This window comes from Panthera onca, chromosome F2 (genome assembly GCF_046562875.1).
Source record: "Panthera onca isolate mPanOnc1 chromosome F2, mPanOnc1 haplotype 2, whole genome shotgun sequence".
NCBI classification, from domain to species: domain Eukaryota; kingdom Metazoa; phylum Chordata; class Mammalia; order Carnivora; family Felidae; genus Panthera; species Panthera onca.
In genome coordinates, this window is record NC_138356.1 from 50,202,215 (window position 1) to 50,228,986 (window position 26,772).

At 33.9% G+C, this 26,772-nt stretch overlaps 1 protein-coding gene across 2 annotated transcripts in view; it reads right to left on the bottom strand.

Moving 5' to 3' along the window:
* The window catches only part of LRP12 (LDL receptor related protein 12), a 74,639-nt gene that overhangs the window by 19,012 nt on the left and 28,855 nt on the right, over window positions 1–26,772 (bottom strand). Inside the window, exons 2-3 of one of the 2 annotated variants that reach the window (XM_078441899.2) lie at window positions 19,574–19,630; window positions 2,186–2,321 (exon numbers count right to left, since the gene is read on the bottom strand). In XM_078441899.2, the coding sequence (XP_078298025.1) occupies window positions 2,186–2,321; window positions 19,574–19,630 (193 nt within the window). The remainder of the gene's footprint in view (window positions 1–2,185; window positions 2,322–19,573; window positions 19,631–26,772) is intronic. The other variant, XM_078441900.2, reaches the window with a different exon arrangement.

Consider the following 26,772-nt stretch of genomic DNA (forward strand, 5'->3'; position numbering starts at 1 on the left):
GGGTCCAACACACGATCAGAACCAAATGGCAGGGGCACCTGGGTGGCTCAGTCAGTTGAGCATCTGAATCTTGGTTTTGGCCTGGGCCATGGTCCCAGGGTCATGAAATTGAGCCCTGTGTTGAGTTCCACACTAAGCGTGGAGTCAGCTTGAGATTCTCTCTCTCTCTTCCTCTGCTCCTCTCCATTGCTTGCTCAAGCTCTCTCTGTGTCTCTCAAATAATAATAATAATAAAAGAACCAAGTGGCAGTGTTCCATGCAGCCTCCTCTGTGCTGGCAAGAATTGCCAAGTTTTATGGAACTGAGCTGGTAGGTGGCAAATTTAATTTTGGGGTTGGACTTTTAGGTTAAAAGATAAAAATTTCCCAAAACTCTAGTTTTATGTGGAAAGAAATCTTATACTTGGAATTCCTATGGTAAAAATGCTACTTTGTAAACACATTATAAGTAATAGAAAATAGGTGTATCGTCTGGGTTCCAGCTCGGGCAGTGCTGCAGAAGGATAACCTTAGTAGCACATCTTATCAATCCATCCAGCAAGACATTCACCCTTCTCACAGAGCAGAACGGTTTCCAGAGAAGCTCAGCTCTGGTGTTCCAGAAGATGTTGGCCTGGGGCAGAAGGGACCAGATGGAAAGCAAACCAGATGGCCCCTGTTTTACGGCTTCCACAGACAAAGGGGGATAGGACACAGTTGTGTTTCTCAAGAGACAGTGGGTGTCTCATTAGTTAGTGGATATAGAAAAGGAAGCTGGATGAAACATAAAGGGGATGAAGAGGTACAAACTTCCCATTATAAAATAAGTCAGTCGCCGAGATGAAAAATAGAGTGTGGGGAACGCAGTCAATATATTATAATAACATTGTACGGTGACAGATGGTGACTACTTTATCATGGTCAGCACTGAATAATGTAGAGAACTGTTGAATCAGGATGTTGTACACCTGAAACGAATATACCATTGTATGTTAGTTATACTTCAAAAACCCCCACAAAAGTAGGCTAAATTTACAATCTTATTTGTAAAAAATGTAAAGAAGGGATTTGAGTCTGATGTGCAAGGTCTCTCTTAAATCTAAAATTCCATACTCTTGCCTATAAAAATGTTCCTAATGAAACAATGTTGAAGACGCGGATGCTGGCCTTTGTGCTGTTGCAGACACTGCCTCCGTGGTGGGCGTGACTTTCTTATTTGTGTTTCATTTCCAACCACAGTTCTTTAAGCACACTATTTTTTTTCTTTTTCTCCTCTTCAGGCATTTTTTTTTTAATAGCCTTGATATAACTTCCTTAAGCAAGCATTATCTAGTTCCACTGAATATTTTCTCTTTAGTATCTTATCCTCAAGGTTTTTCTCTGCAATTTTAAATGTTATTAAAGTGAATCTTAATCTTCCTTATTTATATTTATTCTTAGAAACTTAAACTTATGTTTCTTCTAGGAGTATCTTTCATTTTATATTCTTAACAGAAGTTCTTTTGTTTCAACGTTACAAAAAAGGAGATTTTCCTAGATACAACGTTTATCCATTATCAGCCTGTTTCAAGTTTTATATATGTACATGTATACAGATAAACACTACAGTCATGTTTTAGCTTATTAAGATAGAGGATTCTACTAATGAGACTAAGGTTATGGGCTAGGTGTCCAAGTGGATTAGTGAGTTTTGTTTATTTGTCCCATAGCTAAAGGTTACACTCTTGACCCTAATAAGCTACTTCTCAAATGTGTACCTTTTGTTACAAAATGACCTACAAGAATATGGATGGCTCAGTGGAAATCCACTACCACCATCAGAAAACATTCAAAACATATACCCATACAGTACAGGAAGAATGGGCCATTACTCCTACTCTTAATATGGTACTGGTAACTACAGTTTATTACATTTTTAGAAAATTGTAATAAATTTTAGAAAATTTTTAGAAAATTTAGAAATTTAATATAACTGCATGCTGAGGGATGATACTTGGAACCTGAATTTATATTCTATAAAATATTATATTTATAATAAAATATTATATATTAAACATATATATGTTTATATTATATAGAACATACAGTAATATTTATATTTATAATAAAATATTATATATTAAACATATATATGTTTATATTATATATATATAAATATATATACATAATAAAAGATTATACATAATACAGAAAGGTATCGGCATTACCTTATAGTAATGATTTCCCCTGGGTTTGCCCTTATGAACCAGCTGCAGTTGATCTTGGCAGGATATTCAGAAGGCCAGCCTGGGCTTGTGATTATACCACTTGGTGCTCGAATTTGTTCTGGAGTCTCTCCACAAGCTGTAAGAAGCCAAAGCAATCTTAGCTAATTATTATACTTTAAAACAGAGCACTAAGTAAATCAGTCTTTATTTAAAAAACAAAAAAACCCACAACACTTTAGAGATCAAATTATATACAATAAAATATGGTATTATCAACCTTAAAGAGTTTTTATTATTCTAATAAGATATTTTCTTCCCCTTAGTCAAAGGATCTTATGCTAATTAAGTACACATTTTGGGGAGGCATGGAAGTTTTCAAATTAGATCTCTGAATAACAGTTTAAGAGTCAGGATTACGAGCTTTAGCCATGGATTCTGATCAAGTGATCCATCTATCTTTTTTCAAAACTCACCTTTTAAATTCATTTTCTTTCTTATAAACCACCTATTAAAGTTCAATGTTTGCCGAACTACTGTGTTTAGATCCTTAAAAGTACCATTTTATTTTCTGGATACTTTAAATTAAAAAACTATTATATACATATGTATGTATATAAATAGTCTTCTGGACAAAATAATTAAGGGGAAGTACATATAAACACAACAGTAAGATCCTGGGTCATTAAGAAGTTAGTGGATGACTGGATAAAGACAGCAAAAGAGTATACTTCAAAATTACTGCAAAGGAAGTCTTCAATTTATTCTATGAATATTTCTAAATTTTATTACAGGGTGATAAATGATTCCTAAATTATGTGAAAAATAAAGGCTTGAAATAGTGATTAAAATATCAGTATGTGATCAGATCTGAGTATCGTGAAGAAATACAGAATAAAGTCAAACTACTACCAACACTTTCCTGGTTTGTTCTTGCATTATCTTGAACTCTCACAGTGACACAGTGCACATTTTACCTATCCAGAAGTCAGCAGATAATGTGACAATTTATTCTCCCTCAATTTAAAAAATAGCCACTGGGCTACAAAAAATACATGATGAATGTTTAAGCTTTCAGTAAGATTTAAAACTCTAAAACCTCTTATTTGATGTAATTTCAATATATTAGATTATCTGATTTTTAAAATCAGATAAGAAGTCGCAAATCAGAAGTGAGGAGAGCAGCGGCCAGAGGTACACACAGTTATTAGAAGTAATGGACGCAATTTTCAGAATAAAGTACGTGCTGAACTAAAAAACCACGACAGCTCAGAATATGCATAGTACTGCCTATCTTCCAAAAGGTAAGAGAGGACTGCCCTTTCATACTAATTAGTGGTCATTCGTAGCTAAAAGAGTTGTTGAGCGAATAAATGAATCTTTGTAAGCAAAGTGCCTGGTGTAATAGGTGGCCTGAACTTTCATGCGTTTTTGAGTTCTGCTGTTTTTAAAAATTAGTTAACCCAATTTGTAGATAGGCAAGAATCCCTATTACAATTATAATTTGTAAAAATGGTCATTTTTTTGATAGCAGAGGTTATATCCATTCAACTTAAGTTAGAATGCCAAGAAGTATATTATGCAATTAAAAAAAATTTATCTATAATGATCAAAATAAAGCAAGCTATATTGCTTAAAGACTCAATCCTTATTTCTATAGAATAACCCAATCTCTGAAGAAAAATCTAGGTTTTAAAAATGTACTTTAGTGAAGAAAAAAATGTTCATGCCTAAAATGGGTCTACCCTGGAATTAGGGAACACTGCACCAAAAGGATCTTGTTTTTAATCACTTAAAAAAAAAAAAACCTTCACAGCATAGAATACAAGGATATATCAAGAGCCTAGTACACATCTTATTGCCCATTCATAGTCAAAGCTTCCAATATTTTTTGTTAAATTTCATTGAGTAAAATTTTCCTTATAAATTTTTTAAAAATTTTGATGAATGATACTCTAGAAAATGATTAAATTTATCCGCATGTGAGCTTACTGAACATGAAGTCAGAGTTTTGCTTTTAACTTTGCTCTAATGAGTTATCACAATAATTAAAGAAAGACATCCAAAGTCATTTATAAGAACTTTTTCTTCATTATCTCTTGCCAAAGCATTTTGGAGTAGTATGCCAAAGCAAAAACCAGGTAGGGAGAATTTATGGCAACGTAGACAATTGTTAGCCTTTATATAAGTGGATGGACCAGTTATTGGTGAAAAGCTGGAATTTTATTAGGTTTTGGTTTTAAATTTCTCCCCCCTGAATAACTGAGACACCCATAGGTGGTGCTCTTATACCAAAAACTAAGTATGTTATGTTCTGATATGGATGCTCAAAAATACTTCATTTTCATACGACTGCCCGAAGATAAGACACACCACCCATAAGAACGGTTATTTTGAGATTCAGTATTTTACATTTCTAATTCAATAAGTACTTTAAAAACAAAACTGTAGTATCATGTTTCTCCCTTAATTGGTTATGAATACATATTTTGATTTAATTTTGCACATTTGCAACATGACTGAGTTTGGCATTTTGTTTCAGATCCAGCTGGTGGTTTTTTATCAACACATTTTTTGCATGTACAGTACGTTGGGCATATAGATAAATATAATCTAGAACAGCCATAACACATACCTTTCTCTAAGAAAGAGTAAATTCAAATGTTAAAACAGTAAGATTAACATTAGAAACCACTAAAAAAGTTTTCTGTCCCTTTTGGGCTAGGAATTTACATATATATCTGGGTAGATTTGGATTCATGAGACCTAGATGCTATCTGTTCTACCTGCCATTTACTGGCTTTGTCATGCTGTAAACTACTTAACTTCTTTGGGTCTTGATTTCTTTATGTGTTAAAATAAGAAGTTGCTATTTGAATATCCCTAAGGTCTATTTCAGCACTAACTCATGCCCACCCCCATATCCCATCATGATGATTTATTTCCACTACCCTTCTGATGGCTCATCAGGATGAACTCATACATTTTTCCGTATTTTCTGACTTTTTAATTTCTCTTTGACCTACTGAAATCTGATTCCAATTTGAATTCCATGAAAATCTTGCCAGCTGGCAAAACCATCACAGACATCAGTGCCGTACTGCAGGGATGCTCAATTCCCATCCTCCTTGATCTCTCTGGAGTATATGACAGTGGTTTGTTTCTTCTTGATACACTACTACCTTGACTTGCTGACACAGCCTCTCTGGCTCTCCGCCTCCCTCTGACTGTTCTGTTAGCTCTCTAGTCCAGGGCCTCCTTCTTCAGCCAGCTCCTGGAATGCTGGTGTTTGTAGTTCATTCCAAGCCTTCTGCTCTCCTCACTCTCTAGGGAAGGGTCCCATTCCATCGTACAATTTCAGCTATTATCTACAGTTCATGGGTTTAAAATCTCTAATGCAGAGATTCTGCATTAGTCAAATGCCCGCTGGACATTCCAACATCAAATTCAACATGATCAGGATGGTATATTTCACAAATCTTTCTTTCTATCCTATATTCTTAATCTTTATTCTTAGGCATCAACTGGTTAAAGGAATAGTCACTTCATCTAATTCAAATAGAAAGGAAATTTACTTTAGTATTACAGGTGACTTCAAGGATTTCCAAGCATACGAAGTAAGTCAGGCCTAATAGTGACTAAAACTAGAGATTTCCAAGTCAAACTCTGAGAATGCCTTTATCACCTCTTAGGCCTGCTTTATCTCCCAACATCCACCCCAATCTTCCAATTGACTTCCTGTGAGTCCTCTATTTTTTTCATTATTTCAGGGTCTTCTAATGATTTCCCATTTCTAATTCATCGTAACCCTTCAGCTCAAGTACCTACCATCAACTGTAATATCATTTTTTCTTAAATTTATTTATATTAATGTTGTTAATTTTATATCCTTATATTAAAAGATTTGGGGTGACCTATTGTTACAAATCAATTTCATAATACTTAAGCCTCCATCCTCTCACTTATAAATGGGGATTTGAACACTACTACCATCTAGAATGCTACAAAGGCTAAATATAACTATTATGGTAAAGGACTTAGCACAGTGCTTGGATTGCAGTGAATTGTCAATAAATAACAGCACATGATCTACCAAGTCAGACTGGTTGGTAGTAATGCCTTGGAATGCTGTATTGAGATGGCTACTAAGGCTGTGTTCAGACTATGTGGGAAAGAGACACAGATTATTCATTTAGTATGTACTGGCACCATTATGCTCTAGAAAGAATGAGAAATTATGCCGCAATTAACTGGTTATCTAACATGGGCAGAAGCCAGGGTAAGGATGAGGTTAGGATACATACCCACAAAATAATGCTTTAGGAAATTAATTTTGTTTTGAACCACACTGCTTACATATTTCTGCTAGTCTGAAGCTCATCTTTCCAGATTTTGACTACATTCCCAATTTGGGATATACCAAACCTGACCTTCTTTTACCCATGTTTATTCTACCCATTCATTCTGTACTGCTTATCATAATTATTTTAGCCCCAATCTGACCGATTCTTCAGTGAGAAATAGTTTATACGTAACTAGTAGATAGAAGAATCTCGTGAGTATAATGCAAAGTTGTGACAGATTTTATTTCTAGCATGTTAATGATCTGAAGTAATCAGAAGCAGGAGTTTTTCACAGTTTAAGAAAAAATATAAACACTCTATAGAATGGCTTTCCTTTATTGCCAAGTGGTTACTTTACAAGCTTAAAGAACTGCTTGACTTTCCTCTATTTTAATCTATCTTGGGAGGTTGCTCGTACAAATGGGGACATGAAGACATTTTCCTGCTACGGAAACAAAACATTTTAATGAAGGGTATTTCTGAATTATATTCTTATTATTGATGAAGTTGTTCTCCATTAGAAGAAAATGTCTTCAAGGAGTAAGTAGGAAGCCTAAAGGATATGACTGCAAAGTCTGGACTGATTCTAGGTATAAATGCCAGGGGTATTTGACTGTGTTAGCATTTGGATTGATATTTCATCAGGGCTATACTTTGCAAAGCTACATAGCTGTAAGTGATCTGTATCAACACTACTTCTGTCACATGCCCTGTTAGTTTAATGTTTAATTTTAAAGAATGTGAGATTTTCTAAGAACACATATGTAGCATTATGGCAGAAATGACTATGTTTTAGTCTGTTCATTTTGCTTCCTTAATTGATCTCTTAATAACCAGTATCAACTCTCTTAGAATATAAACATCCACAAAAAACATGTGTATCTAATTTACTCTGGTCGGTATTTTTAGATATAAAGAAGCACTCAAGAATTTTGGATGATGATAATCCATTCTCTCTACTCTTGATAAATTTGGAAACAGAAACTCCCAAGTTAAAGAGGTCCCAAATGTTCATTCAAAGGATGGCAGCTTTCAACTTGGACAGCATCTTCTCCATAAGATTATGTAGTGAAGAGGTTATCTGACTGCTTATCAAATAAGAAAGGGAAAATTAGGGAATGAATAGGCAGAGATTCTCTGATGGGAGTTCTCAATAAGATTTTGATATTAGTTTTCAGGCTTAAAATCCAAAGATCTTACTGTATAGTTTAGAAAATGACAAAACTGAGAAAATACTCAAGATTTCTTCATGTTTAACCTGATACTATTCCAATAATCTCAAAGAAAAGCAAAGAATTATGGTTTTTAAGCTAGATTAATGTACTATAGCTATCATCTTTAAACAGGAAGTATTCAAACAACCTCTATTTTACAGGACACATGGCAGAGGAGAGGATAGGATGATTTCAAAATAATGTCAAATAAACTGCCCTTCAACTTGAGATTTCATGGTTTTAAAGCCTGAGGAGAAAAGAAGCAGGCAAGGAAATTTATGATTAGAGCTGAACTACCTGTAAAAGAAAATGAAAACTACAATTTCCTGTTCTACAGATGAAGAGCTGGGTTTCTTTTCAAAACTGAAAAAGGTTGACATTTTAGGACAATAAGTAGAGACTAAAAGCGACATGGAATCTTTGTGCCTTTGGTTTTAATAAATCACAAAACCGAAAAGCAAATAAAAATCAACTGTGCTCACTGACCACCAAAGTAGATAAAATACATATGAAAGGCACAAAAGAGCATGAGGAGAATTCATGGTTTCATGGAAACTGCAGTGTTGCAATAATGAGATATGCTTATTCATAATCCAAGAAACATAAAAACAGCCAGGAGAACATACAAAACAACATACGTAGTCCTAAGTGATATAATACATTTTAAAGTAATTTCACACAATGTATCATGAGGACATAGTGTTACTAAACAGACGCAAAGACCCACACATACAAAAAAACCTGCATTACATAAGTATAAAACAGGGAGGGCTTACTTGACTATTAACACAGCATTTCCTTCACAGAACAGAAGTAGGCAGAGCCAGAGTAATGAAAGAGCACATTCCAAATTAGAAAAATTTAATGACTCAATTCTGTAGACGCTAGTCAAGCCAAGGTAGGCTACTATGAAAAGAAGTGATGTGATGCAAATAAAGAAACTGGTGAAGCATAGAAATCAGCTAAGAAGCAAATCCTCCAACCTGTAAAATTTCACTTTACAGAAGTTTCATTATCTAACAAGAGCAGGTTCACTCTGTTTATAAGCAAAAGACAGCATTTATAGTCAATGGTGGTCACTATCATTTGGCTGTCTCATTTTCAGAGTACAGTATTTTATAAAGATTAGCTCCATTATGTCTGATAATACAAAAGCAATGCCAAATGTTGAAAACACTACTGAGAAGAATTTAATTCCAATGGAAACAGATGTACTTAAGAAAAAATGCCATCTCCAAAATAAGAAAAGTGGTAAGCAAATGGTGACTACTAAATGGGCGCATGGGATGAGAGAAAAGAATGATCCGGAAAGCTGACGAGGGAATCACAGGGTACGTGGAAACGAGTGTGCCAGTGCAAAAGCAGTACAAGGCACCAGGACATGGAAAATTAGGATATGTAGATAGATGATTAGCATGCAAACCAGATACCTGCTGGTCCAGTTAATTTAGGAGAAGGGCAGCAGTTTGAAACTTAAAGGTTAATTATGGTGCACAAGGCTGAAGATGAGATTCCTGCTGCAAGTCAGAAGTTTATGGTTCATGAGTTGAAGGCCTGTAAATACAATCAAAATGAGGAGTGTGTGGTCAGGCCTGTGGATCACATGACTAATGATAATGTTACTGCCTGTCGGGTACTTCCTTTTAATTCTTAGTATTTAATTCCTAGTATTCTTTAACTCTTAGTATTATTATCCCTATTTAACAGAAAAGAACACAATGGGGGCAGAGAGAAATTAATTTTCCCAAGATCACAAAAAAGCTAGTAAGTGTCACAACTGGGGTTTGAACCTAGGCAACAGGCTTCAAGGGACACACTCTTAACCACTAAGACACACACCTGCCCTAGAGCTTCCTATGATACTTGAAATAATTATCAAGGAGGTGGAGGGAGCTGCCTCAACAGAATTCTAGTAAAGATAAAAGTAGTCTATTTTGGAAAAAAGAACTTTGGTCCTGTACTAGCAGACAGAAAAGGTTTTAAAGCACCTAAAGACGGATTCCTATTTAGTACAAATCTATGTAGTGACTGCAGGCAGGACTAATCTGCTTCTAAGTCTCTTTGGAATTAAGACTTTATAAACTCTATTCTAGGACCTACCTTTTATAATAAGAAAAATATACATGTAGGGGTTAATTATAGGTAAGATGTTTAGGGCATGGGATAAAACAGCAGTAAGAGGATGTGATGAAGGCTGAAGGAGACATTTCAAAGGAAAGAGGAACAGAGAAGGGGAAAAGCAGGGAAGGCTGGGGGACTAATGGAAGGTGGTAATATTCTTAATGTTGGACAGTCAGAGTTTGGGAAGCAAGCATGTTGAGTAGGAAGTCTATGGGCCACTGAGCCCAGTATCAGGCAAGTACCAGGCGAGCGTCAGAATCTGCAGATGAATGAAGTACAAGAGGGTCCCTCTTCAGACAGTCCCATGTGACACAGCTAAGCCCTTGCAACCTCCCCAGAAGACGATGGTTAGGAGCCCATGGTCAGGAAGAAATGACTTTAGTTTGAAAGTTCTCTTCTTACAACTTGACTGGGTGTGTTGCCCATCCCAGTGTTTTGATTTCTTTGACCTTTTGTTGCGCAGATTCCTTGAATACCTGGTATCTGAGCTGAGCTCTCACATAACATAAATGTCAGGACAGTCAACACACTGAGGATGGACAGAACTGGAAGAAGAAAGAGACTGGACATGGGTAGAATTCCCTTAGAATTACTTCACGCTTCATTCCAATGTTTTCAGAAAGTCTGAAAACTAAACTTCTCTTTTTTTATGGAAACAATTACTAGCACCCTAACAGCAATATTTACTAGCTTAAGATGGGAAGGATTTAACTGTCATTTGAAAGGTAAGAATCAGTACAGGCAGAAAAGTTTGTATCAATCTATCGCCTACACTCAGGACTCTCATTATTTTCAAACCTATTACCAGAAATCACACATTTCTACTACAAGTAGAATATTATAGTAGAATATTTCTACTATGAGTAGAATATTATAGTAGAATCCTTATAATTAAATGAATATTCCTTTTCATTAATGTAGATACATAACAATGAGTGCAGCAATATATTTATTCATGTTAGTTTAAATATGTTTTTTGAGGACCAAAATATTTCATGTGGTCTTCAGCTCTAAACAAGGCAGGTTGTCCAGAACAAACAATGATCAAGGGAACATCGCAGTAAAAAAAAAAAAAAAAAAAAAAAAATATATATATATATATATATATATATATATATATATATATACACACACACACATATATATTTTTTTTTAAAAAGTCAAGAGGCACAAAATATGGAAAAAGGAGGAAAAATAGGAAAAAAAAAAACCATACAGTTTTTCCAGTTCCAAAATGGTCATAGCACAATATGAATAAGATAAGGAGAGTACCCTTAATAGAACTATCCAAGTAGCTTTACCCTAAAATTTCTAAGTAGTAAGAATAATTCTGAATTTTGCTAGCAAAGTGTAAGATAAGGTAAATGGAGAAGACTCAAACTTTTATACCTTTTTTTAAGGGCATAAAAGGGCAATTTTCTCCTGTATGGGCATAAAAACTACTGATATGGTACCTACATTTCCCAATTTTAAGTACTACAGAAGAGTCAAATGCTAAGCAAGCTACTTCTATTTCCTGAATGGGAAATAACATTAATTTTGAAGTTTACTGTGATTCTTGCTGGAAAAATAGAAGAAGCAGAGCAGAAATCAGCACCCGAGCAAACACATATTGGCCTTGATGCTCGTGATGTTCTAAGCCACCTCTCTCAGCTCTGACAGTGCTTTTTATATACTCACATCTTTTTCCAGGAGTGTCTTAGTGTCTTGTCAAGAGTGACACCCAGCAATAAATATACTACCCGGAGTGTGTTTAAGAGAGGAGGAAAGAAGAACTACCACCTACTTTGTTCTGGATACTGTATTTCCAGTACTGCGGTTTAAGATCGCACCACCCGTTTTACAGAGCTATTAGTCAACTGGAATCCCAAGTCTGTTCTGCTCATCCACCAAGTGACTGGCTCTTGCACAACCGCTGCACAGTGCCTCTAATTCAAATTCATGCCTCAGCAAAATCACAAATAAGTCACACGCTATCTCACTTTGAAGAGTTATTCTCCAAGTAGGAAAAGAATTATTCTCAAAGTTACAGAGTAGTAGAGAAAACATCAAACCTTTGAACGCAATGTGTTACATATTCACAGGATCTGGCTCGCTCACTCAAGTGGTTGAGTTTCACTTCCATCGTCTAAAGTGTCACACACTTCTGTCACATTACCACCTGTTCTATCTATGGTCCTGGTGCTCACGCTTACTGTTTTAACACTGTTTCTTATGATAATATAATATAAAATTATTCTATGTAATAATCTGCTATAAATATGCAATTGTTCAATAAAGACATGATAATACATGAAATATTATTACATAATACAGAAACAGGCTTCACACAAAATATTATATAATAAAACATCATAAATAATATTTAATTATATACTATGTAATGCTACATATAAAAGTACAATACATAAAGTTATATTACTATCATTACTTTCTTTTCTAAAAGTTTCAAGGAATGCTCTACTCCAGAAGCTAAAGCATTTCATGAATAAATACTCTGAAGGCAGGCAATGCTTTTAAAAATTAACAGTATCTTAAAACATGTCCATTATTTTTTAAAAAATGAACTCTGTCTTGTATTCTCGACTCACTTTATTCATTTGAAAGATGGTTTCCTGGGTTCACATTAAGTTCTATTTTTTTTATATTCTGAAATCCTAAAAACCCTAATGGGTTCAGTATCACCTAAAATATAATAAACTTTATTTCTTTTCTCCATTTGAAACATGGATAAAAGACACACCATACAATACTGGTCAAAAGAACTGGTGAAATTCTTTTTAGGAAGTTTAGGAGGAAGTCCAGTATTTGCTTGAATAATTGAAAATAATATTAAAATCACAAATGAAAGGTACAAAGACCACTTACACCTGCTGCTTTATTCATGCAACTTCTCTATATTTAAAAAAATAATTATAAACTGCTATCAAATAATTAGAGTTTAGGCTTTATTTCCTTTCAGAAGATCTGAAAATTCTAGGATAATAAAAGTGTTATCAGACAGGATGTTCTTCCAGGGAAACTTCAAAATACTGCATTACAGTATTTAAGCCCAAAATGGTAGCTAAAAACAAAAGTCACTTTACAACAGTGCTCTAACACTAATGCAAAATATTACTAATTAATTTGTAGGCAAAATAACTGCAATTTAGAAAATAATATATCCTAATTAAAAAGGCCACAACTAATTATTTGTTTTAAAAGGGTTATAGGATCAGCAGTATGCTAGGCCTCTGAATACCATAATAGAAACTATAAAATGCAAATATACAAACACAAAGGTAATGACTTTAATAGAATAAAAATTCTGACGAAATAAAGGGAGGACAATACTTAAAAACTATTTGAAGTCGTTCACTTATATGAGGACTTAAAGATACAAAACAGATGAACATAAGGATAAGGGAAGGGAAGCAAAAATAATATAAAAACAGGGAGGGGGACAAAAATTAACAGACTCTTAAATACAGAGAACAAACAGAGGCTTACTGGAGGGGTCGTGGGAGGGGGGATGGGCTAAATGGGTAAAGGGCATTAAGGAATCTACTCCTGAAATCACTGTTGCACTATATGCTAACTTGGATATAAATTAAAAAAATAAATAAAATTTTTCTAAAAATGTTAAAAAAAATATTTGAAGTCTATTTTATATACTCTGGTAATTCAGTTAATATGAACAAGGCTTAAAAAAGAAATTTCCTAAGTAGATATTCTCTTTCTCAGCTCCCAGAAATGCAAGACAAAAAAAAATCCAAGTTAAATGTAAAGTAGACTCAAGACAAAGCTAACCTCAGCTACCGATGTTATAAGGTAGGCATTTAGAAGCTGTATCACTAGTGACTTGGGAATAATGTGTTAATCCTCATATGTAAAAACGTTCTATTTGAGAAAGCAGCAAGATCCAACATCTGTTCCTATTAGCAACCAGAAAATCTTCTTTAAAATTCAGGGTAGTTTTGCCTAACTATAAAAGAAAGCCAATCTCATTCTCTCATTCTATGCAATGCCACAACTCTCAGCCATGAATCAAAAAGAGAAGTAAACAATTACATTTCCGAACAGTCTGGGGAAAATAAAAGGTTGGGACTTTAAAAGAAATACGATAAGAAAAAAGTTTAAAGAGAAAAACATGATCACACCCAAGACAAGTGTTCTCATATACTGCAGACAGCTGTGTAAACTGGTATTGTCCTTTTTGAAAGAAATCTGTCAAAAAGTTTCTAAATTAAATTATTTATGACCTTTAATACACTAATCCCACTTCTAGAAATCTATGCTAAAAAAAGTCTTAGAAAAAAAAAAAGGCTTGCACCATGACCCAGACTAGGAAAAAACCATTGGAAACAATCCACCGATATGTTTAAGAACATTACAACATAGCCACTGAAGGGAATTTTATACAGGTATCAAAATAATGGTTATGAAAAAATGTATTCTATAAAATGTTCAACAGAAAGGGCAAGAGACAAAATTAGTTATAATTCAAATGCATATACAATTATTTTTAATATATGTACAGAAAAAGGACAGATGAAATAAAATACTATTATTAATTATACTAATAAGCAGAGTTAATGGGTGACTTTTTAAATCTTCTTGCTCTTTTTCCATGTTTTTCTAAATGTTTGATGCACCTTGCATAATGAGTAAGTAAAATTTATGAAAACAAGTAAAAACCTTGATTTGGAAGTAATTAAGAATAGGGAGGGCATAACCAAATTATTTGTAGAATTATTCTGATTGAAATAAATATCACAGATCATAAAGTTTAAAGTAGATAAATTTAAAAAGTCAAATAGACTGGTTTAACTTACGTAAAGATCTTGTTATTAATCTCACCTAAGAAATGTCTCATTCTATGCAAATGAGCAGTTAAGTTAGCTGTTTTAAAGATTTAGACATTTAAAGGAGAACAGGAGACATTTGATTTACACATTTTTTAAAAAGAACACTGAAATAGTATTTCTACTCTATCAACATATACAATTAAATTATTTGACAGTTCATATGATATAATTTCATGATTTTCACATATTATTAGATTTACAAAAATACCATTTGTCTTTCTCCTTCCTCTATTGTATATATGAAAGCAGATTTAAAATTCTGGACCATGAAAAGTTCTAAATAAAACATGTATAGAAAATAAAATTTTATCCAGTAATGCTTCCCCATTTTAAAATCATCTGATATATACTTTTTGATAATTTATGTTTTCTTATGCCAATACTTATAAGAACCAGCAAAAAGACAAAGACTTCTCTCTCTGGGCAAATATTTGAGGAGGAGGAAGACAAAAATGAATAGAATTATTGGAAATAGAAACAAATTATCCCGAAGCCTAAGAACCAAAAATACACTGTCAATCAGAAATTAATCATTCCTATAATTCATATGAATTCTCAAAATTCATATTAATAAAATAAAATTAAGTACTTAGTGCTATTCATAATGAAATATGAAAAATAGTGTCATTTACTACTCACTACATATTGTAAATAGGTCTTTCATAAACTCATTTTCTCAATTAATATGCTTATTATTCACTATAGGATACTACATTAAGACAACATTACAGGTGCATTTTGCACATATCTACTTCCTCCATTAAAATAAGTTCCTTCAGATAAGAATGTTTTACTCATTTCTTATTCCCACCCTTCTTGGCACAAGGTCCACAGGAGCTTTAATACATGTTAAATGAAACTTAATTCATTACACATAGGGTGACTTTTAAAAAAGCTGTTTATTTATTTTGAGAGAGAAAGAGAGAGCAAGCAGGGGAAAGAGGGGGCAGAGAGAGAGGGAGACAGAATCCCAAGCAGGCTCCACACTGTCAGCCCAGAGCCCAACATGGGGCTTGATCTCACTAACAATGAGATCATAACCTGAGCCAAAATCAAGAGTAGGATGCTTAACAGACTGAGCCACCCAGGCGCCCCACACACAGAGTGACCTTATATCCTGCACAGTCCTGGACAGTCCTGGTTTTGTCTGTAGTACTAGAATAATAAAAATAGTGTTACTTTTCACTTTGAAAGTGTTCTGATTTGGACAATTAACTATGTGGAAACACTAACTGTAGGCAAATTAAAATTATTTCTAAAACTGTCAGTACAATTTCCAAAAAGCACAGAACTAGACTGGACAAGAGCAAGGAGCACCATCAGAGAGAGTAGCAGAGGTAATATGAGAGCAGGGATGAAGCAGAAGCCGCCTCTGCTGCTTGCTGGTCTCAAGAGGAAGCAAGTCCTACATTTAGAGATTCTTCCGAAGGCTAGTTCTCCATTTAGACCAGTGCTGAAGGAGCTCTCATTTCACCTAGAGATGCACAGAAGTCAGAGAGCTTATACTATACCAAGTATTACATCTTCTATAGCTGCACACTGGCCAAAGCAAAACCATAGTGAATCTGTATCTGAGGGCACCTTTTGAGACAGCATCCATTTATTTTTTTAATGGGATAACTGGAATAGATTTCATATTATTCTTTTTACATAGAAGAAAGATTTTATAAGAACAACCTTCAGGAAAAACAATAAACCATTAATAAGGTTTCACTGACCTCTGAAATTAAGCATTTTATTGATGTATAAATTTGATGCATAAACATTTCATTAAAATACACATTTTGCTATCGGCTGAATTGTGTCACCCTCCCCAGACTCCTATGTTAAAGTCCTAACCTCTGGTACCTCAGAATGTGACTGGGTTTGGAGATAGAATCTTTAAAGAGGTAATTAAATTAAAATGAGGTCATATGGGTGGGCCCTCATGACTGGTCCAATATGACTGGTGCCTTTATTTATTTATTTATTTATTTATTTATTTATTTATTTTTAAATTTTTTTTTAACATTTATTTATTTTTGAGACTGAGAGAGACAGAGCATGAACGGGGGAGGGTCAGAGAGAAAGGGAGACACAGAATCTGAAACAGGCTCCAGGGTCTGAGCTGTCAGCACAGAGCCTGATGCGGGGCTTGAACTCACAGAGTGTGAGACCATGACCTGAGCCGAAGTCGGATGCTCAACTGACTGAGCCACCCAGGCCCCACTATGACTGGTGCCTTTATAAGAAGAGATTAGCACACAGATACACAGAGGAAAGACCATGTGAAGATCCATGGAGAAGATGGACACCTGCAAGCCAAAGAGAGAGGCCTCAGAAGAAACCAACTCTATCAACACACTGATCTCAGATTTTAGCCTCCAGATTTGTGAGAAAATAAACCTATCAAGTCACCTAGTTTATGGTACTTAGTTATGACAGCCCCAGCAAACGAATACACATTTCTAAATATACGTCTGAAATACAGAAGTAGAAAATAAACAAGATAAAAAGAAAATAAACAAAATTAATATATGCAAAACTACATATTCTAAGTGCTGAATTTTTAAGCTGATTTTTTTTTTCAAATAGGAATCTATTTAACGGTAATTTTGATGTCCAACAAACATCAAAGCTTGGTGGCTTCGTAGTCTAATTTCAAGCAAACATAAAAATTATGAAGTAGAATCTAATCTTGATGAAATGAAGCAAAATTCTGAGCCTAATACTAAATCTGTCGAAATTTCCATAGCTCTCATACTCCATATGAATCTGCAAAACTCAGAAAACAATTATTTTGTAAATTACTACTGCATATTACAAAATAATGCATGGTAAAAGAAAATCCCATCCCAAGGGCAAGAAAGGACAACTGGGTTTTTCTGTAATAGAGAATAAAAAGTTCACTACAATGGTTTCAGATTCCACTTGAAACTACCTTTGAACTACAAATTGTTGAATTTTGGTATAATAGCAAAGAAGAATATTGTCACAATTATCTGACAAGGCTGTTAAAAATACTCCTCCTTTTACCAATTACACATCAGTGTGAGACTGGACTGTCTTCATATATGTCAAACAAAATAACATACTACAAGACTGAAGGCAGTCTTTTCTACAGATCTTTTTCTACAGATCTAAAAATCCAGCTATATTCCCTTAAGCTATTCTTTAAAGACTGCAAAATTATAAATTCTTACTGATGTTTGTCTTGAAAATTCATTTTTTTATAGAATTATTTTATTAATGTAAACATGCAATAGATTCATTACTATTATTTGCAAGTAAATTAATGCATTTTAAAATAATTTCTCAGTTTTAATTTCAAATACAATAAATATCAGTAGCTAGAACCTACATAAAAAAAAATTCTTTGAAGTCCTTGTTATGGACTGCATTGGGTCCCCCGTCAAACTCATTTGTTTAAGCACAATTTGTCTGTATTTGGAAATAGAGCCTTTAAGGAGGTAAAATGAAGTTAAATGAGGCCATAAGGGTGGGATGTAATCCTATAGGACTTAGGGTCCTTCTAAGAAAAGGAAGAGACACTAGGGACCTCTCTGAACACAGATGAAATGCCATGAGAGGACACAGCAAGAAGGTGGCCATTTGTAAGCTAGGAAGAGAGATCTCACCAGAAACTAACCCTGCTAGCTCCTTGGTCTTAAACTTATAACATCTGGAATTATGCAAAAATAAATATATCTGTTACATAGGCCATTCAGTCTGTGTATTTTGTTATGGTAGCCCAGGCAGATTAACATGGTCCTCAATGTTTTGGAAAAATAATCGTAATTCTCATTAGCTATTCAAAATAGAAAAAGGGACAAAATCGAAGTTATTTTTTAAATAAGTTTATTTTTGCTTGATGTGTAGAAAATCATACAGAACTCAAAGACAAGAGAACAGTGAAACAAACTAAGGCACTCACTTCCATTTTTCAGAAAACCACACTTGTCAATGCATTTGGCTCTGCAAACTAACTCTTAGAGCTCCTAAGTCTACTAAAGTTTTCGAATATAAAATCAGACATAAAACCAAAGAGAAAACTGTCAGTTTTACTTCATCTGAGGAAAAAATAACCAAAGGACAAGATGACATGAGGAAATCAATCAGTAGATTGATAAATACACAAAGTATAATTTTTTTAACCACATAAAACTTATCAAGACTAAAAGGAAATAATAATATAATTAATACAATGGTAAGAAATTCTATTTCACTAAATGCAACAATAAAAGATTTTGCTCTCCTAAGTAATTATAGTTGACACAGCAAAAAAGAAAACAAGGCTGTGGAAATCATGTTAAGAACGAAAACTATAATAGTAATAGACCTTTATGTAATTATTAAGTTATAAAAGCTTAGATGAATGGGAGAAAGTGCATTTGCTTCAACAAGTTTCTGAATTTCACGGATACAAACATGTTGTTGGGTTGCTTTTTAAGAACATAAATTGTGCACTTAAGAACAACAATTTTATGCATAGTAGTAACTCAAAAAAATAAAGAAAAATGCTTTTCTAAGGCTCTAATACTAGAAACAGACTCAAAATTACATTTTAATAAATTTCATTTCATGTAACTTTGTGTGGAAAGAAAATACTAATGCAAGTCGAGCTAACTTTTTTTTGGTTTAATGTTTATAAGAAAAAATAATTATGCCGTCTGTATGGAAGAGTATAATCAATCCAGGGGCATGCAAGTATCAACTTTATCTTATGAGAATTTCTCCATGTTCCAGTTACTTCATTCCTTATTACATGCTGCAAAAAGCAGTAATAATTTTTATAGCCAAATATCACTTTGTAAGATACCAGGTGGCTTTCAATATTTACCATATAAGTCATGCATGAAATTTAAACATTACAAAAAAATGACTTACCAGTTGACACTCCTGAAATATGCACATTTTCAGAATGTTCTGCAAGAGCACCATTTCCTAAAATTAAACACAATAATAAACTAATTTCCAAGATAAAATTTATAAAGTTTTTTTCGGATTCTACCTTTAAAAGAAATACAACTACATAGAGCTACTTGTAGTGTTCAGGAACTAAAATCTCTTATGATAATCTTCAAAACAATACAATGAAGCCCCAAATTATAACCGTAGTAGGGATAACAGAACATTTTGGAAATCACAACAATGTGGTATTATATACATGAAGATCAAATTTATAGATCTGATTAATATCAGGAAAAAAATTCTATCAAAAGAGAACTCAGAACTACTATCAGAAAAGAGAATCACATACTTCTTCAAAACAGCATCCCACCAAGAGCATGCTCAATTAGTCCACAATGCGCTTACTGCTTAATGGTCATACGTGTTGGTACTTAAAAAACAATAATGTCTTTCTTGCCTTGTCTTCTAAATCTTTCAACCTCTTCTCATCAACAATTCTAATGGTTCTAAGAGTAGGGACAGAATTACACCCTATTTTGGTATCTGCTGATTTCCTGCACTTCTTACCACAAAGATGGGCACATGGAAGCATTAAAATAACTGAAATAAGTTGCTGAGGGTCACCTCAAACTCCCATTTAAAGTGCTGAGGATATTTACTCCTTCAATTAATGTGAACAGTGTCCCTTCAGGTATTCTTTTTTTTCTTGTACCTATTGCTCATCTTTACTTGTAAAGTTTAGTCTCTCTCTAATCATTAGGTCGATTTGGCATCACAACAGCTCAGGAATCCAGCTGTAAGAGAAAGAATTCTTGCAGTCGGGTAGAGGAGGAAGCTAGGTGGGAGAAGGTTAGAGGGCTAAGGTAGAATTCTGACGGTTGACAAGAGTAGAGACAATAGCAAGCATGGTAATTAACAACTTGTCTTTCACAACCATCACATTCCTGTGATTGCCTGATTATTGTATAGCACCCTGCAATATACTAGGCTCTGGGAGAGCAGAATCTGCTTATTTGGCTCACCATTGCATGCACAGTTCCGGGAATAGAGCAGGTGCTCGAAGAGCTGATGAATGAATAAATGAGGGAGGTCATGATGATGAAGTCAAATCATACCAATTAAGCACTTGATATATTGTGTGGCGCATAGCACTGAACAAGTATTCACTTTTGTAATTGTGTAAAATATGCTATTATCAAAGGAGAAAATAATAGTCAGAAAACAACCTTTCAGCTCAACTACAGCGATAGCCTTCAAAATGAAAATAAATGTTTCCCTCCATTAAAAATGATACAATGGAAATGGAGACAAAGGTGTGTAAGCTGTATTTAGTACAAAAATAAATCTGATTATAGTTATTTAAGTATTGTACATTAGTACTACAGAAACCACGATTTATTTTTTTCAGCAATGTTAAATGCTACAGACATAGAATTGAAACTAGAAACCCCCACCTATTTAACACTTATAACTTATAAAAATAGGTACCATAAATAAAATGATGTAAAAACTGATTCAATAAAATCAATAAGATTTGCCAAAGGTCTGTATAAATTGCCTAAAGTTTTGCTACTCACAAACAGGTCAGCAGTACTGGCGTCACCAGGAACTTACTAGAAATGTAGGCTCAGGCCCCACCCCAGATTACTGAATCAGAAGGTACATTTTAACAAGATGCTCCCCCCACTCCCAGAGATTTTTATGTAAATTAACATTTGAGTAGCACTGGTTCAAACCTTCTACTTGTATACTAGAAACAACCACAAATTATAACTGTGTAATCTGTGACCCTAGGTTTCCAATATCCTTAAAGTAGCATATTAAATTATCCTCAGGAGAGTTTTCATATTAAATATATTTCATACATTGATTTTTTTTCCCCCTCAATTCGGTAGGTAGACTAAGGCAGAAAGAAAAGAGTAACATAATGTAGTATTTAAGACTGGATTCTGAACTGGATTGCCAGGATTCTAACACCAGCTTTACTTACTTACTTGCTGTGCAATTTAGGCCAAGTTACCTAACTTCCTTGTGTCTTAATTTCATCTCTAAAATAGAGAAGATAATACCTATCTCAAAATGCTTAGTAAACTTCTCTAAAATAGAAAAAAAAGAATTTAAATCTCTATCAGTATGCAAATGAATAAACTAATATAACCTTATAATAAAATATTCAATAAACTGAATGAATTCTATATGTACTAACTTGGAAAGATATGCACATTAAGTTACATGTTTCAGAATAAGATTAAAATATGATCTGATTAGAAATATGATCTAATTTTAACTAAAAATGATGTATGCAGAGCTAAATGTATATATTTACATAAGCATATGATATATATATGTATATATACTTATATATATGTTAAAGAGTCTACGGGTATATATAAATTGTGGAAGAAAACCCCTGGGACTGGAATTAAGGAGGAAGACACGGTTTCTATCCTTCAGCATTGACTGAATTTGTTATAACAGGTGTGGATTTCTTTAAAAATTTTAGGAGTATTCCTAAAAACACAGGTGAAGAGATTATAGTTCATTTCCCACCTTTGTAAATAAATGGAAGTCTGATAAATATTTTGAAATATTATAAAATATTTTAATTTCATAAACATTAATGATTTTAAAACTGATAAACAACATCTGAAAACATAAAACATGACACTGCTAATTTCTCATACATTTACTCTACCTTAAAAAAATCCTATTTAGAAGTTAAAAAAAATCAATGATTATTTCTGTTAACATAAATAACTTAATTTAATTAATTTAATTTAATTTTATTTTATATTTTATTTCAGAGAGTGCAAGCAGGGGAGAGGGGCAGAGGGAAATAGACAGAATCTTGAGCAGGTGTGGAGCCCCATGTGGGGCTTGGTCCCAGGACTCTGAGATCATGACCTGAGCCAAAATCACAAGTCAGATGTTCAACTGACTGAGCCACCCAGGTGGCTCCTCCCCTTTCTTTTTCTTTTTTAATTTTTTTAATTCACTAATTAACTTACTTTTTAATTTACACCCAAGTTAATTAGCATATAGTGCAACAATGATTTCGGGAGTAGATTCCTAATGCCCTTTACTTATTCAGCCCATCCCCCCTCCCACAACCCCTCCAGCAACCCTCTGCTTGTTCTTTATATTTAAGAGTCTCTTATGTTTTGTCCCCCTCCCTGTTTTTATATATTTTTTGCTTCCCTTCCATTATGTTCATTGTTTTGTATCTTAAATCCCTCATGAATGAAGTCATATGACATTTGTCTCTTTCTAACTAATTTCGCTTAGTATAATACCCTCTAGTTTCATCCACGTAGTTGCAAATGGCAAGATTTCATTCTTTTTGATTGCCAAGTAATACTCCATTGTGTGTGTGTGTGTGTGTGTGTGTGTGTGTGTGTGTGTGTGTACACACAGACTACACTTTATCCATTCATCCATCGATGGGCATTTGGGCTCTTTCCATACTTTGGCTATTGTTGATAGTGCTGCTATAAACACTGGGGTGCATGTGTCCCTTTGAAACAGCACACCTGTATCCCTTGAATAAATACCTAGTAATGCAATTGCTGGGTTGTAGGGAAGTTCTGTTTTTAATTTTTTGAGGAACCTCCACACTGTTTTCCGGAGTGGCTGCACCAGTTTGCATTCCCACCAGCCATGCAAAAGAGATCCTCACCCCTCCCCTTTCTTATAATTAACACTAGAAGTAAGTGAGCTACTTTACATATACTGCCATTCTACAAAAGTATTTTTACAAAGATGACAGTTATGTAACACAATTATTTCAATATTATAAACAGACAGCTCCCACAAATCAAACTGCACTCTCCCTAATGCCCCTCATCAGTCCCCAAGAGAAGAAAACTCCACACATAGAAGAATGTACATATGCTATCTTCTCACTATAACCACAGTGTTCAAATGCAGCCATGCTAGATGTTCTCACAGCAGTCCCTTTTAGAGGTAACATGTACTAGAAAAACATAGGATCTGATAAATCATTACTTCTATAACTATACATTAATAGCTAATTAATTAATGGATCAGCTAATAAACTAGAACTCCTAATAAAGAGTTTTCAAGCAGGAAAAAGTTATTATCACCTAAATCAGGAAATAATGTATTACAGCTTAAATTGTTTTTAGCCCCACTAACCAAATACCAAAGTTATCAATCTCCTCTATTTATTATTTTTCTTTCCAAAACGAAACATGGTTTTGTAGTTTTTTACTACAGTCAAATGAAAGAGAAAGAATCTTCCAAAAGTGATCCTGCTTTAGAAAAGAGGCCACATAAGGAGGTGAGTTGGAGCTGTGGAACCAGACTCCCCGCAATCATCCCCAACTCTACTATTTATTTACTCATGAACCTTAAATAAACTACTTCTCCTAAGATGTGTTTTCCTCACCTGAATAAGCAGGATGTCATCATTAAGAGAATGCCTAAATGTACGGTCTGCATCCTTATTGCTTTGTAATTTTCTGTTGATTTGTGCTTATATTTAAGAACTGAAGTTCTTAAAGAATAGCTAATAAATAGAGCTAAGATTTGACAGATATGTGCCAGCCAAATCCTAAGTGCTTTACAAGCCTTCCCTCAGCTCATCCTTAAAACAATACTTCCTTTTAGAGATGAGAAAACCAAAGCTTCTAGCAATTTAGTAATTCTTTCAAAAAGCTAGTAATTGGATGAATTGAAAATTCAAATCCAGACACTAAGAAGTTTGTGTTCCTTAACTTTTTAAAAAGAATTCAGAATGAACGTATTTCTTGTTTACAAAAAAATAGTACTTAGCTTTCAGAGTTAAAACCTGCCTGCCACAGCAATTCCAGTTTGTATGTTGGAAAGTCACTGGTTTAAAATTTAATGAGCAGCATTTACAAGTAACTTATATACTACTCAGCATCCTACAATTTCATTTTCTATGTGCACTGAGAGCAGTTATCAAACATAAATACATATATATATACACACAAAAGCAAACATCATTCCTATTTTGCTACCACATGAAAGGGAAAAATCCAAAATCCTAATAGGGTTTACTAAACTCTCCACAGTCCAGTTCTATCTAACTACTGCAAAAGCTTCATCTCTTGTGATCCACTCTTTTTTCTTCTGTTCAGAAATACTGGATTTCTCTTAGAAAAGTGTCAGCTGTCTCTTCTCTTTAGACTTTCCTTTAATATTATTTCTTTAGGGACGTATCACCTGATGTTCCCGTACTAGGTTAGGTCATTCTGCTATAGGCTCCTATAGTTTTTAATACTGTCACTTTCTGAAAATTTCCCACACTTGTGTTTTCTGTGTAATGTCTGTATTTCCCATCATATCTTAATCTTGGCAGCAGGGTTCGGGGGGAGGTGGTGTGATATGGTGATGGGACATAGCTAGGTTTGTTTTGTTTTGCCAAGTGACTAGCACAGAACATAACGCATAAGAAATACTTAGACCATATCTGTTCAAATAAAAGAATGGTAGGTCAGTACATAAGAGGCATAGTCCCTGCCCCAAAGAGTTGACAATCTATTGAGAAAATGATTTAAAAAAAAAACATGTGAAACAGAAACAAACGTACAAAAACAAAATAAAATTGGCAAGCTTCTTATTCAAGTGGGAAGCGCTAGAGACTTCTTTCTCTGCCAAAAATGGAAATGGAAGACAGGGGTGCCCGCTATAGTTATTACTATTAGCTAATGCAATTAAACAAGAAAAACAGTTACAAACATAAAAGGATGTAAAACTGCATCTATCTGTAGATGATATAATTGTGTATCTTTTTGGAAAACCCAAAGCAGTCAACAGAGAAATAATTTAAATATGAAAAATTAGTAAAGTAGCAGGATATAAAATAAGCATAGAGAGATCAAAAGCCTTTGTAAATACAAACAACAGCCAGTCAGAAAATAGAGACCCATTTTTAGTAGCAACAAAAAAAGATATTTAAAAACTCAGACACAGAACTCCTGCTGTTCCTCATGACAGAGCAATTGGTAATGGATCAGTAAATCTGCTATAACAACCAAAAAAAGGTGGAAAAAACATGTGAAAAAAATTCAGACACCTGGACAACAGGCAACATAAGACTATGATCTCTGAGAAAAGGAAAACAAATTAAGATGAGCTCTATTATAGCACTAGCTTTCTGCCTAGAGATTTTCTGGACCCTGCTACATTGAAGGACAACCCAAGTTCATTGTTCTAGTATCCAGACCAAATTTTTCTGAATTGTGCAAAGGCTACAAGACAATTTGTTGGACCCTTGTAGAAGTTAACATACATTTGTCTCTAACATTTCTACTAGTGTGATTATCAATCAGAAAAGGAAATAGTTTCTCCAACCTTCTTCTTACCAAATCCATATAACTTATAGATTTATTTCCTCTCCTACATGTTCTTCTATATTCTCCTATTTCTTCTATTCTCTATTCATCATCTGCCCTAGGGTATACTACTGGTAGTTGTTGGTTTATGGAATTCTAATGCTTCTCACTCCCTGGTTTGGAAAATCAAAATTGCATTTCCTCTTCCAGTCTTCTGACCTCTCTTCTCTCTTTTCTTGGAATTATTTTAGTATCTAAGTCAGGATTCTTGAAGTTATTCATAATACTTGAATCAACTCCTATAATCTTTGCACCTCTGTCCTTCAAGAAGCTTTTCAAAAATGGTTACTCTTATCCTTTCAGTTTGAAAAGCACATTTTGATAGAAGGGACATAAACATTACCAGTATTAACTCTCTATCCAAGCAATAGTTCTCTATATCTTTGTGTTATTCTTTATTTTACAAATGTTTCAAAGATCATTTTGCCATTCTTGGTTTTTTGTTCGACTCAATCCTGAATTTTCTCTACATTAGTAATATTTATAATCTATTCTTGGTTAAATATCCTTTCTATCTTGGGAATATGTTAATTAGTATGAAGTCATTGAGCAACCACTTAATTTCTTTAGATTTCTTCACCATTCATTCCTTTTGCGTTTGGAATTTTAATAACCAGAAATTATTTCTGAGATCTTAATAACCTCTCTGGACTATCTCTCTTTCCAGATTTCAATGTTGTGAAGGCATATTAATATTTTTTAATTACTTCTGAATCTTTAGGTGTTAAGCTCTCTGACTGTACTCAATCCCATCTTTTTTTCTTTACAGTAAACTCTACTGCTAACATGGGGCTC